This window comes from Cherax quadricarinatus, chromosome 17 (genome assembly GCF_038502225.1).
Source record: "Cherax quadricarinatus isolate ZL_2023a chromosome 17, ASM3850222v1, whole genome shotgun sequence".
In the NCBI taxonomy this organism is placed as follows: domain Eukaryota; kingdom Metazoa; phylum Arthropoda; class Malacostraca; order Decapoda; family Parastacidae; genus Cherax; species Cherax quadricarinatus.
Genome location: NC_091308.1, coordinates 42,229,683 through 42,244,682, shown reverse-complemented (window position 1 = coordinate 42,244,682; position 15,000 = coordinate 42,229,683). Strand labels below are relative to the sequence as shown.

Genomic DNA, 15,000 nt, shown 5'->3' with positions numbered 1-15,000 from the left:
GGAACCGAATACAAAACAAACTTAAAACGCTCAGTAGAACGGAAGATTAATGAGAGGGACTTAACAGTGATGTTAAGGGATTTCACCTTCATGGATTACTATTATTATTATTATTATTATTATTATTATTATCAGAACTAAGCGCTAAACCTACAAAGATCATAGAGCGCCTTTAAGGATAACAATGTCTAGAGAACAACCGCAAAAGAAAAAAAAATAATAATGGCTGGATAACTCGAGTTTCTAAAACAAGAGATGACAAACTTCTGATACCATGACTCACGAAATCGCAATGACACGACTATAAACGCTCCAGTCTGAAGTTTTACGACTCATTAGCCGTGAGTTCACTCCCCACCCATACAGTGGTTTACTGATAATGCTCTTTGAATACCAAAAAAAGGCACAATACCGTGACTGGAACGATACACAAATAACCCGCACATAAAAGAGAGAAGCTTACGACGACGTTTCGGTCCGACTTGGACCATTGACAAAGTCACACTAACCTCTTCCTGCCTATATATAGCCGTCCTGCTCCACTTCTGGTTAGTGTGACTTTGTCAATGGTCCAAGTCGGACCGAAACGTCGTCGTAAGCTTCTCTCTTTTATGTGCGGGTTATTTGTGTAACGCTCTTTGATACTAATTCTCTACATGCTGGCATATTACTGTACACAGTCCGTTAAAAGATAGGAAAAAACTGAAGATCTGGAGAATGCACAAAGCACCTTTACCACCCATACAAAATCTGTCAAGCACCTGAATTGTTAAGAGTCTCCCGAACCGTACTCCGTACTCCTACGAAGGTAGATAAGAGACATCGTGAGGTATATCTGGAAGATTGTGCAGGGGTTCTTCCCAAACTTACACTTCGAAACTCTCTATGAAAGCAAGAGGCTTGGCAGGTGGTAAAAATAATTTATAATGAAGAGCAGGCCTACAATGAAGAGCAGAGGAACAATGAAGAGCAGGGGTACAATAAAGAGCAGGGTTACAATGAAGAGTAGGGCTACAATGAAGAGCAGAGGTACAATGAAGAGCAGGGTTACAATGAAGAGTAGAGCTACAATGAAGAGCAGGGGTACAATGAAGAGCAAAGCAGGGGTACAATGAAGAGCAAGGCAGGGGTACAATGAAGAGCAGAGGTACAATGAAGAGCAGGGCTAAAATAAAGACCATGGGTACAATGAAGAGCAGGCCTACAATGAAGAACAGGCCTACAATGAAGAACAGGGCTACAACGAAGAGCAGGCCTACAATGAAGAACAGGGCTACAATGAAGAGCAGGCCTACAATGAAGAGCAGGCCCACAACGAAGACCAGGGGTACAATGAAGAGCAGGGCTACAATGCAGAGCAGGGCTAAAATGAAGAGCAGGGCTACAATGAAGAGCAGGGCAACAATGAAGAGCAGGCCTACAATGAAGAGCAGGGCAACAATGAAGAGCAGGGCTACAATGAAGAGCAGGGCTACAATAAAGAGCAGGGCTACAATGAAGAGCAGGCCTCCAATGAAGAGCAGGGCAACAATGAAGAGCACGCCTACAATGAAGAGCAGGGCTACAATGAAGAGCACGCCTACAATGAAGAGCAGGGCTACAATGAAGAGCAGGGCTACAATGAAGAGCCGGCCTCCAATGAAGAGCAGGGCTACAATGAAGAGCAGGGCTACAATGCAGAGCAGGACTACAATGAAGAGCAGGGCAACAATGAAGAGTAGGCCTACAATGAAGAGCAGGGCTACAATGAATAGCAGGGCAACAATGAAGAGTAGGCCTACAATGAAGAGCAGGGCAACAATGAAGAGCAGGCCTACAATGAAGAGCAGGGCTACAATGAATAGCAGGGCAACAATGAAGAGTAGGCCTACAATGAAGAGTAGGGCAACAATGAAGAGCAGGGCTACAATGAAGAGCAGGGCTACAATGAAGAGCAGGCCTACAATGAAGAGCAGGGCTACAATGAAGAGCAGGGCTACAATGAAGAGCAGGGCTACAAAGAAGAGCATGGCAACAATTAAGAGCAGGGCTAAAATGAAGAGCAGGGCTACAATGAAGAGCAGGGCAACAATGAAGAACAGGGCTACAATGAAGAGCAGGGCTACAATGAAGAGCAGGGCTACAATGAAGAGCAGGACTACAATGAAGAGCAGGGTTACAATGAGGAGCAGGGCTACAATGAAGAGCAGGGCTACAATGAAGAACAGGGCTACAATGAAGAGCAGTGTTACAATGAAGAGCAGGCCTACAATGAAGAGGAGGGCTACACAGAAAAGCAGGGCTACAATGAAGAGCAGGGCTACAATGAAGAACAGGGTTACAATGAAGTGCAGGGCTACAATAAAGAGCAGGGCTACAATGAAGAGTAGGGCTACAATGAAGAGCAGAGGTACAATAAATAGCAGGGTTACAATGAAGAGTAGGGCTACAATGAAGAGCAGGGGTACAATAAAGAGCAGGGTTACAATGAAGAGTAGGGCTACAATGAAGAGCAGAGGTACAATGAAGAGCAGGGTTACAATGAAGAGTAGAGCTACAATGAAGAGGAGGGCTACACAGAAAAGCAGGGCTACAATGAAGAGCAGGGCTACAATGAAGAACAGGGTTACAATGAAGTGCAGGGCTACAATAAAGAGCAGGGTTACAATGAAGAGTAGGGCTACAATGAAGAGCAGGGGTACAATAAATAGCAGGGTTACAATGAAGAGTAGGGCTACAATGAAGAGCAGGGGTACAATAAAGAGCAGGGTTACAATGAAGAGTAGGGCTACAATGAAGAGCAGAGGTACAATGAAGAGCAGGGTTACAATGAAGAGTAGAGCTACAATGAAGAGCAGGGGTACAATGAAGAGCAAAGCAGGGGTACAATGAAGAGCAAGGCAGGGGTACAATGAAGAGCAGAGGTACAATGAAGAGCAGGGCTAAAATAAAGACCATGGGTACAATGAAGAGCAGGCCTACAATGAAGAACAGGCCTACAATGAAGAACAGGGCTACAACGAAGAGCAGGCCTACAATGAAGAACAGGGCTACAATGAAGAGCAGGCCTACAATGAAGAGCAGGCCCACAACGAAGACCAGGGGTACAATGAAGAGCAGGGCTACAATGCAGAGCAGGGCTAAAATGAAGAGCAGGGCTACAATGAAGAGCAGGGCAACAATGAAGAGCAGGCCTACAATGAAGAGCAGGGCAACAATGAAGAGCAGGGCTACAATGAAGAGCAGGGCTACAATAAAGAGCAGGGCTACAATGAAGAGCAGGCCTCCAATGAAGAGCAGGGCAACAATGAAGAGCACGCCTACAATGAAGAGCAGGGCAACAATGAAGAGCACGCCTACAATGAAGAGCAGGGCTACAATGAAGAGCAGGGCTACAATGAAGAGCCGGCCTCCAATGAAGAGCAGGGCTACAATGAAGAGCAGGGCTACAATGCAGAGCAGGACTACAATGAAGAGCAGGGCAACAATGAAGAGAAGGCCTACAATGAAGAGCAGGGCTACAATGAATAGCAGGGCAACAATGAAGAGTAGGCCTACAATGAAGAGCAGGGCTACAATGAAGAGCAGGCCTACAATGAAGAGTAGGGCAACAATGAAGAGCAGGGCTACAATGAAGAGCAGGGCTACAATGAAGAGCAGGCCTACAATGAAGAGCAGGGCTACAATGAAGAGCAGGGCTACAATGAAGAGCAGGGCTACAAAGAAGAGCATGGCAACAATTAAGAGCAGGGCTAAAATGAAGAGCAGGGCTACAATGAAGAGCAGGGCAACAATGAAGAACAGGGCTACAATGAAGAGCAGGGCTAAAATGAAGAGCAGGGCTACAATGAAGAGCAGGACTACAATGAAGAGCAGGGTTACAATAAAGAGCAGGGCTACAATGAAGAGCAGGGCTACAATGAAGAACAGGGCTACAATGAAGAGCAGTGTTACAATGAAGAGCAGGCCTACAATGAAGAGGAGGGCTACACAGAAAAGCAGGGCTACAATGAAGAGCAGGGCTACAATGAAGAACAGGGTTACAATGAAGTGCAGGGCTACAATAAAGAGCAGGGCTACAATGAAGAGCAGAGCTACAATGAAGAGCAGGCCTACAATGAAGAGCAGGCCTACAATGAAGTGCAGGGCTACAATAAAGAGCAGGGCTACAATGAAGAGCAGGGCTACAATGAAGAGCAGGGCTACAATGAAGAGCAGGGCTACAATGAAGAGCAGGGCTACAATGAAGTGCAGGCCTACAATGAAGAGCAGGGCTACAATGAAGAGCAGGGCTACAATGAAGAGCAGGCCTACAATGAAGAGCAGGCCTACAATGAAGAGCAGGGTTACAATGAAGAGCAGGGCTACAATGAAGAGCAGGGTTACAATGAAGTGCAGGCCTACAATGAAGAGCAAGGCTACAATGAAGAGCAGGGCTACAATGAAGAGCAGGGCTACAATGTAGAGCAGGGCTACAATGAAGAGCAGGGCTACAATGAAGAGCAGGCCTACAATGAAGAGCAGGGCTACAATGAAGAGCAGGGTTACAATGAAGAGCAGGGCTACAATGAAGAGCAGGAATACAATGAATAGCATTGGTGCAATGAAGAACAGGCCTACAATGAAGAGCAGGGCTTCAATGAAGAGCAGGGCTACAATGAAGAGCAGGGCTGCAATGAAGAGCAGGACTACAATGAAGAGCACGGCTGCAATGAAGAGCAGGGTTACAATGAAGAGCAGGGCTACAATGAAGAGCAGGTCTACAATGAAGAGCAGGCCTACAATAAAGAGCAGGGCTACAATGTAGAGCAGGGCTACAATGAAGAGCAGGCCTACAATGAAGAGCAGGCCTACAATGAAGAGCAGGGCTACAATGAAGAGCAGGTCTACAATGAAGAGCAGGGCTACAATAAAGAGCAGGGCTACAATGTAGAGCAGGGCTACAATGAAGAGGAGGCCTACAATGAAGAGCAGGCCTACAATGAAGAGCAGGGCTACAATGAAGAGCAGGGTTACAATGAAGAGCAGGGCTACAATGAAGAGCAGGGCTACAATGAATAGGGCTGCAATGAAGAGCAGGCCTACAATGAAGAGCAGGGCTATAATGAAGAGCAGGGCTACAATGAAGAGCAGGGCTACAATGAAGAGCAGGGCTACAATGAAGAGCAGGGCTAAAATGAAGAGCAGGGCTACAATGAAGAGCAGGGCTGCAATGAAGAGCAGGGTTACAATGAAGAGCAGGGCTACAATGAAGAGCAGGGCTACAATGAAGAGCAGACCAACAATGAAGACCAGGGCTACAATGAAGAGCAGGGCTGCAATGAAGAGCAGGGTTACAATGAAGAGCAGGGCTACAATGAAGAGCAGGGCTACAATGAAGAGCAGGCCTACAATGAAGAGCAGGGCTCCAATGAAGAGCAGGTCTACAATGAAGAGGAGGGCTACAAAGAAGAGCAGGGCTACAATGAAGAGCAGGGCTACAATGAAGAGCAGGGCAACAATGAAGAGCAGGGCTACAATGAAGAGCAGAGCTACAATAAAGAGCAGAGCTACAATAAAGAGCAGAGCTACAATAAAGAGCAGAGCTACAATAAAGAGCAGAGCTACAATAAAGAGCAGGGCTACAATAAAGAGCAGAGCTACAATAAAGAGCAGGGCTACAATAAAGAGCAGAGCTACAATAAAGAGCAGGGCTACAATAAAGAGCAGAGCTACAATAAAGAGCAGGGCTACAATAAAGAGCAGAGCTACAATAAAGAGCAGAGCTACAATAAAGAGCAGAGCTACAATAAAGAGCAGGGCTACAATAAGGAGCAGAGCTACAATAAAGAGCAGAGCTACAATAAAGAGCAGGGCTACAATAAAGAGCAGAGCTACAATAAAGAGCAGGGCTACAATAAAGAGCAGAGCTACAATAAAGAGCAGAGCTACAATAAAGAGCAGAGCTACAATAAAGAGCAGGGCTACAATAAAGAGTAGAGCTACAATAAAGAGCAGAGCTACAATAAAGAGCAGAGCTACAATAAAGAGCAGGGCTACAATAAAGAGCAGAGCTACAATAAAGAGCAGGGCTACAATAAAGAGCAGGGCTACAATAAAGAGCAGAGCTACAATAAAGAGCAGAGCTACAATAAAGAGCAGAGCTACAATAAAGAGCAGGGCTACAATAAAGAGCAGAGCTACAATAAAGAGCAGAGCTACAATAAAGAGCAGGGCTACAATAAAGAGCAGAGCTACAATAAAGAGCAATGCTACAATAAAGAGCAGAGCTACAATAAAGAGCAGAGCTACAATAAAGAGCAGAGCTACAATAAAGAGCAGGGCTACAATAAAGAGCAGGGCTACAATAAAGAGCAGAGCTACAATAAAGAGCAGAGCTACAATAAAGAGCAGAGCTACAATAAAGAGCAGGGCTACAATAAAGAGCAGAGCTACAATAAAGAGCAGGGCTACAATAAAGAGCAGAGCTACAATAAAGAGCAGAGCTACAATAAAGAGCAGGGCTACAATAAAGAGCAGAGCTACAATAAAGAGCAGAGCTACAATAAAGAGCAGGGCTACAATAAAGAGCAGGGCTACAATAAAGAGCAGAGCTACAATAAAGAGCAGAGCTACAATAAAGAGCAGAGCTACAATAAAGAGCAGAGCTACAATAAAGAGCAGAGCTACAATAAAGAGCAGGGCTACAATAAAGAGCAGAGCTACAATAAAGAGCAGGGCTACAATGAAGAGCAGGGCTACAATGACTGTACTAAGAAATTACTTAGTAAGCGTAAAGGGACTATTATAATTATTATTCTTAAATTCTAAGGAAGCAATCAAGTTCAAACCATACCACGGGCGGGAATAGAACCCGCGGTCAGAGAGTCCCAAAACTCCAGACCGTCGCGTTAGCCACTGGACCAGCTAGCCACAATAAGATTCGCCCAAGTAGGTATATTTCTACACCATAGGAAGGTTATCACAGGCACCACTGTGACCACAAATGCAAGTTTTTACAGACTCTCAGATCGCGGGTTCTATCCCCGCCCGTGGTATGGTCTGTTTGCAATCGTGTCATTACGATTTCGTGAGTCAATCAAGTTCAGTCTAAGAAAGGGAATTACCCTGACGGGTTTAGTGCTTCTTTATTTTTAATAATAATAATAATAATAATAATAATAATAATAATAATAATAATAATAATAATAATAAGAGGAAGAAGAAGAAGAAGAAGAAGAAGAAGAAGAAAAGGGAACTTAAGATCAATTGTATTGATCAAGAGTCCTTCACCGTCATCATGGAATCTCCGTGAAGGGAAATCAATTATTATTATTATTATTATTATTATTATTATTATTATTATTATTATTATTATATTTAAGGGGAAGTGCAATCACGTAGGTTTAGCAATACCTGGGGAATGAGACACACACAGTGTGACTTTGTCAATGGTCCAAGCCGGACCGAAACGTCGTCGTAAGCTTCTCTCTTTTATGTGCGGGTTATTTGTGTATCGTTCCAGTCACGGTATTGTGCCTTTTTGTTATTTATTTCTGTGGAATGAGAGGCAATCAGGTTCGATCTAAGGATGGGTAGGAAAATTCATTTCCATTGATCAAGGACCTTCCTTCATGAATGAATGAAAAAACTTCAGTTCAAAGAACGAGAAATGAGACGGAATTAGACGACAAAAGTAATACAGAACCTGAACAACCTGTCTTACCCCGTCTATCATAGAATCTTGGTTCAGAGGACATCTACAAGACCAACTTCACGGCTACTACAACTAACCCATACCTTTTGGCAGGACCTACTTCCACTGGGAAATCCCGCCTACCAGTGATTATGCCCTCGTCTGCTGCACGTCCCTGTCCACTGACGCCTATATAAACGCCAGTCTCCTTGCCTTTGCTCCAGAATCTCTACCACCACGGTGCTCTTAACACCAACTCCAAGGCTGAGGGACTGATTACCTCATCTTTTGTATATAGTTCTACCGTTTTCTAATTATGTCCTAGAATTTGTATTGATAAAGCCACTGGATGGCGAAACGTCTACAATAAAAATAACCAGATGTTGCACATGTGTCTTAACTTTCATAACTAAGCTAAACTCGTGCCATAATCTCCTTCCCAGTACGCGATCCCTGGCACTCTCACCGTGAGTGCCACCATCCAATTCATCTATCTCCATTACTATGCAATTTCGCCTTTCCCATTCCCCAGAGTTTTAAACCTAACCGTAACTTCCTTCTATATAAGCACTTTTCACCTCTGTATTCATTTTATTTAGACTTCACAATCTGTGAAGTGTAAACAAAATGTGAGAGTTATTTTAAAACATTTTCTTAGCCTCTTCTCCTTCGTGTCGGCTAAATATCGCAGTGGTTCAGTATTCTTGTTTACCAAGCATGAAATTATTTCGTCAGAAGGTATTTAGAATGGAAACATCCTCACCCTATTTTTCCTCTTCATAATGGTTCTAATAGTCTCCTGCAGACTGACCAGTGAACTGAACTTCTGGCTTCTGAATAATGGCATTCCCTGATAGTGAATTTCTAAAAAGGCTCTGACACATATCTTCAAACCTTCTAAATGTGAAATGATTTCTTCCAGCCAACCAAATATTTCTGCAGATAAATCCATCCTGCTAGAAGACTCAACCATAGCTTCTAGTCACAGCATTCTGGGGGAAACTCCTCGTGCGATCATGCCACAATAAAGGAGAAAAAGTCTTTATGACCTGAAGAAGGTGGAAAAGATAGTAGGTAATTTCAGTACCATTGATGTCTTTCTCCTCTCAAAGTGCTTCACTCTACACAAGTTAGACTGTGTCCTGATATATGCAACATCTTTTAACAGTCTAACACCAGTGAACACCAAAGAGTCAACATTCAGGAGAACTCAGACACTCTCCGGAGGACTATCAGTGGTAGTTCATACCACTGGGTTTAACGGTGCCAATTTTTGTGAAGGAGCAATTCAGCGGGATACACTCGCATCCTTTTAAAACAGACGAACATTTTCTAAATAGTATTGTTTTAACATTCTCTGATCCTGAAAAACCTTTAGCAACATTCACACCCTTTTAGCGCATCTCTTCCCTAAGATGCACCTGCTACCTCTTCTAACTTTCAAAGTCCCTTGCCACCTAACTAAGGCCTGACAGTTGTCACCTGATCGTTCGCTGCTGGCAGAGAAGGTTGGGGAGGCGAGGCTCTGTGGGGAGGAGTAAGACACCCGCGTCACGTGATCGAACTGCGCTGAGAGGAAGAAGGAGGTGAAGGAAGGCGTGCCCACCGTGTACGAGATCTCCAGTGGTGCCAGCAAGTGTGGCGGCGCTGTACTGCCCCCGCACCCGCATACCCGCAGCAGTCGCTCGCATATCACATACAGCAGCTGGAGTAAGAAGACCAAGGTAAGTAACAGCTACGAAGAAGTAGGTTCATGTTATTCCTAGCACTAGAGGAAGGAACATTTCAGTGCCAGGTATGGTGGTAGTAAGCGAGGAGAAATAGTGTCTGTGTCTAAGATGTGCATGAGAAACTCACCTTGGGAATGTTCTTGAGAGTGCGAGCCTCGTAGCCGTGAAGGACGATGCGTTGCCTGTTCAGGTACTGTTGCAGGGTGAACTCCTGGTTCCTCTTCTCTTTCACGAAGTCCCTATGACAGCAGTGCGATAAGTCAGTTTAAATATATGTCTTACCGAATAAGACAAATCGGCAATTTAGGTTAAAAACCAATGGCTACTTTGCTGAATATGCTTAGTAAAAATTTGTGAATGCAAAAAAAAAAAAATCTTCTCAAATTAGTCTGCACATATATATATATATATATATATATATATATATATATATATATATATATATATATATATATATATATATATATATATATATATATATATATATATATATATATATATATATATATATGTATGTATGCATAAATAGTAGGTTGTCAGACAGCAACCGCCCAGTGAGGTACTATCGTCCTGCCAAGTGAGTGTATAACGGAAGATTGTAATTGTTTTACATGATGGTAGGATTGCTGGTGTCTTTTTTTCTGCCTCATAAATGTGCAAAATTTCAGGTACGTCTTACTACTTCTATACTTACACTTAGGTTACACTACACATGCATTTACAAGCATATATATACACACTACTCAGGCATTTCTTCTATTTTCTTATTAGGTCTTGTTCTTGTTTATTTCCTCTTATCTTCATGGGGAAGTGGAACAGAATTATCCCTCCTTTAACCCAAGCGTGTCGTAAGAGGCGACTAAAATGCCGGGAGGAAGGGGCTAGTAACCCCTTCTCCTGTATACATCACTAAAGTTAAAAATAAAAACTTTTCTTTTTCTTTTTGAGCCACCTTGCTTCGGTGGAATACGGCCGGTTTCTTGAAAGGATATATATATATATATATATATATATATATATATATATATATATATATATATATATATATATATATATATATATATATATATATGTGTGTATGTGTGTGTGTGTGTGTGTGTGTGTGTGTGTGTGTGTGTGTGTGTGTGTGTGTGTGTGTGTGTGTATGTAAGTGTGTGTGTGTGTGTATGTGTGTGTAAGTGTGTATGTGTGTATGTGTGTGTGTGTGTGTATGTGTGTGTGTGTATGTGTGTGTGTGTGTGTGTGTGTGTGTGTGTATGTGTGTGTGTGTGTGTGTGTGTGTGTGTATGTGTGTGTGTGTATGTGTGTGTATGTGTGTGTGTGTGTATGTGTGTGTGTGTGTGTGTGTGTGTGTGTGTGTGTGTATGTGTCTGTGTGTGTGTATGTGTGTGTGTGTGTGTGTGTGTGTATGTGTGTGTGTGTGTGTATGTGTGTGTGTGTGTGTGTGTGTGTGTGTGTGTGTGTGTGTGTGTGTGTGTGTGTGTGTGTGTGTGTGTGTGTGTGTGTGTCTGTATGTGTGTTTCTGTGTGTGTGTGTGTGTGTGTGTGTGTGTGTGTGTGTGTGTCTGTGTGTGTGTGTGTCTGTGTGTGTGTGTGTCTGTGTGTGTGTGTGTGTGTGTGTGTGTAGAAAACAACAACTGTGAAAAGAAGGTGAGAAGAATACACGATAATGTACACTTGGAAAATCCTAGAGGGATTAGTACCAAATATGTACACGAAAATCATCCCTACGAAAGCAAGACTCAGCAGGCGGTGTAGCATCCCTGCACTCAAAAGCAGGGGAGCCACGAGTACGCTAACAGAAAAAGTAAGTGTCAGGGGCCCAAGACTGTTCAACTGCCTCCTAGCATACATAAGGGAGATTACCAATAGACCCCTGGCTGTCTTCAAGAAGTAGGTGGACATGCACCTAAAGTTAGTACCCGACCAGGTAGACTCTGGTTCATACGTCAATTTACATGCGGCCAGCAGTAACAGCCTTTTTAATCAAGCCCTGATCCACCGCGACGCTTGGTCACAGGCCGGGCCTCGGAGGCGTTGACCCCCGACACCCTCTCCAGGTATACTCCAGGTAGAAGGTTTGTAAAGCTGAGATATCACCTCACATACATTACACACATCCCAGGATGATGCTGGTAGGAGCGTCATGGACCTCTCACGCATTGCTTAACTTTTGTTAATTGTAAATGAATCTAATTTGGATAACCCGAAACTTAAATTCATATTAAAATCAATCCTATTTTTTATGAAGCTCGATTCAATTATATTTCTCCCAATAACTGACCTGCTTGATACAACATTCTCGGCCTTTCGAAAATCAATTGTGTGAGTAAAATCTCTTACATAAATAAACAGAGCATTAGACTTGTCCAGTTCTAATGCTATATTTATGTTATATAATCTAAGTTCAAGGCTTTTTTTCAGTTTGACATTAATAAAATTTATTACATTTTTTTACAGGGAATCTTATAGACACAGCCATTAGTTTATATAGCGCAGACAGGTGAGGCAAAGGAACTGGAGACAGTAACCATGAAAATATCCACAAATAGAAGCAGGTCATATCCTCTTCAGAGGATATTTGGCCTATTTTTGTGTCATCAGCGAATCCACTCATGTCACTTGTTATTCTCTCATCGAGTTCAGTAATGTAAATTATCAGGAATGAGACACGTGCAGCACCTGAGGATGTCGCCTTCCAGTGGCTGCATCAGAGAGAATATGTGAATACTGTAGATTAGAATAGAAGGTGAGGTAATCAATTCTGGGCCTAGAAACCTGTGTTCAGTACCTTAGTCTTGAGAAATGTGAGGTAATGTAGGAAGATGTACTCTAATATACTCTAGTCAGATGAGATGCAGCAATCGAAGACACGTCATTGGTGAGCGAATCCTACCAGTAGAAGAAGGTCATGATCAAGTGTTGGGCCAGAGGTCAGCAGATAGGTCGTAGGAGTTATCCTTTGTACCAAGATTTCAAGGTGTTGCTGTGCCAGGTAATAGGGCGATAATGGTATACATTATTGATGAGACAGAGAAATGGACGCAAGTGAAACACCAGGATATCTTTATTTAAAGACCCGTTTCCAGGCTGAGGGACTGATTACCTCATCTTCTGTTCCCTATATGCAGATATGCAACGTTCAGGGACTGATTCACGAACTCTTAATAACACTGGCTGACACACCTCCCATGAATAAAACAGGCCATAATCCATTAGCAGGACAAGTTCAATTATATGCAAGGTAAGAGCAGGCAAACCTTTATGAAGGGATTCAGGGAAACAGATAGCTTGGGGAAAGTGATCACAAATCACTTAGTTTTAATATATCATGGAATTACCCAGATAACCGATTTCATAGGACTGAGAAATTACCTGGGTGGGCTAAACTGGGAGGACCTGACTATGGGTCAGGTAGGCGGTCATGGTTGCCAACATGACTTTTTCTAGAGCATAGTTCTGGCTGCCCAGACAACTTTTGTTCCGAATAGGGATATCAGATCTAACAGAAATAATCCCAAATGGATGAACAATAGATTAAAGCATCTCACTGGTCAAAAGAGAGGCATATATAGGCGTATCAAAAGATGGGATGGGCAGTAAAGAAATCAATATATTCAATTAAAGAGAGAAATAAAAAAAAAGGAATAAAAGCAAAAAGGGATTATGAGGCTAAGGTCTCAAGTGATTCGAAGACTAACCCAAAAGGGTAGTTTCAGGTATACAGAAGTAAGATTAGAGACAAGATAGGCCCACTTAAGAGTAACTCTGGTCAGATCACCGACAGTGATAAGGATATGTGTGAAATTTTCAATATTGCTTCCTCTTAGTTTTTACCCAGGAAAATACTATTGAAATTCCAGAAATAATAGATTATGTAGAACAGGACGATAAACTATGCACGATTGCGGTAACTAGTGATATGATCCTCAGACAAATAGAGAAATTAAAACCTAACAAATCCCCAGGCCCTGATGAACTGTTTGCAAGGGTGTTAAAGGAATGTAAAGAGGAACTTTGCATACCTTTGGCTAATCTTTTCAACATATCACTACAAACTGGCCTAGTGCCTGATAAGTGGAAAATGGCAAATGTAATACCTATTTACAAGGCAGGTGACAGGTCCTTAGCTTCGAACTATAGACCAATAAGCCTTATCTCCATAGTGGGAAAATTTATGGAATCAATAATTGCCGAAGCAATTATTAGCAATCTCGACAGGCAAAGATTGACTAATGAATCTCAATACGATTTTACAAAAGGGCGTTCTAGTCTCATAAATTTAAAAACTTTTTTCACTAAGGTGTTTGAGGAGGCAGATTGTGGTAATGAATATGATATTGTGCATATGGACTTCAGTAAGGCTTTCGATAAAGTTCCATATCAGAGGCTACTGAGGAAACTAAAGACACAGAGAATAGGAGGAGAAATTTTTTCCTGGGTAGAGGCATGGTTGGCAAATACGCAGCAGAGAGTTTGCATAAATGGGGAAAAATCAGAATGGGAGCACATCACAAGCGGTGTTCCGCAGGGGTCAGTGTTGGGCCCGTTGCTGTTGTTCACACTTTACATAAACGACATAGATGACGGAATAAATAGCGACATAAGCAAATTTGTTGATGACACCAAAACAGGGCGTCCAATTCCTTCTAATGAGGACGCTAGAGCACGACAAGAGGATTTATATAGACTGATGCAATGGTCGGAGAAGTGGCAGATGCAGTTTAATATAGACAAATGCAAAGTTATAAATGTGCCACATTTAAACTAAATAATGTAGATCTTAATACTAGTGATTGCAAAAAGGATTTAGGAGTTCTGGTTAGCATTAACCTAAAACCAAAACAACAGTGCATTAGTGTTCGCAATAAAGCTAACATATCTAGAAGTATAAATAATGTAAGTCCTCAGGTTGTTCTTCAACTCTATATCTTTGGTTAGGCCTTATTTAGATTATGCTGCACAGTTCTGGTCACCGTATTACAGAATAGATATAAATGCAATTGAAAACGTACAGAGGAGGATGACAAAGTTGATCCCATGTATCAGAAATCTTCCCTATGAGGACAGACTGAGGGCCCTCAATCTGCACTCTCTCGAAAGGCGTAGAATTAAGGGATGATATGATGGAGGTGTATAAATGGAAAACAGGAATAATTAGATAAAGGGGTTGTAAACAGCGTGCTGAAAATTTCCAGCCAAGACAGGACTCGCAGCAATGGTTTCAAGTTGGAAAAATTCAGATTCAGGAAGGTTATAGGAAAACACTGGTTTGGTAACAGAGTTGTAGATGAGTGGAACAAACTCCCGAGTACAGTTATAGAGGCTGAAACGTTGTGTAGTTTTAAAAATAGGTTAGATAAATACATGAGTGGGTGTGAGTTGAACCTGACTAGCTTGTGCTAATAGGTCTGATGCCGTGCTCCTTCTTTAAGTGGAAGTGACTTGACTAGGTGGGTCATTAAGCTAAGCCGGAGGGTAACATTTACCTGCATCGCATGGGTCAGTAGGCCTGTTGCAGTGTTTCTTCTTTCTTATGTTCTTATGAAACCGGCAGGCCGGACTTGAGTCCTGGAGATGGAAAGTACAGTGTCTGCACTCTGAAGGTGGGGTGTTA

General features: G+C 42.5%; 1 protein-coding gene across 1 annotated transcript in view; it reads right to left on the bottom strand.

Annotated features, from left to right (window-relative positions):
* Nucleotides 1-15,000, bottom strand: part of LOC128686290 (protein tyrosine phosphatase domain-containing protein 1-like) — a 494,075-nt gene that overhangs the window by 80,093 nt on the left and 398,982 nt on the right. The window contains exons 8-9 of the mRNA XM_070085962.1: nucleotides 9,512-9,623; nucleotides 9,137-9,359 (exon numbers count right to left, since the gene is read on the bottom strand). Coding sequence (XP_069942063.1) covers nucleotides 9,137-9,359; nucleotides 9,512-9,623 — 335 coding nt within the window. The remainder of the gene's footprint in view (nucleotides 1-9,136; nucleotides 9,360-9,511; nucleotides 9,624-15,000) is intronic.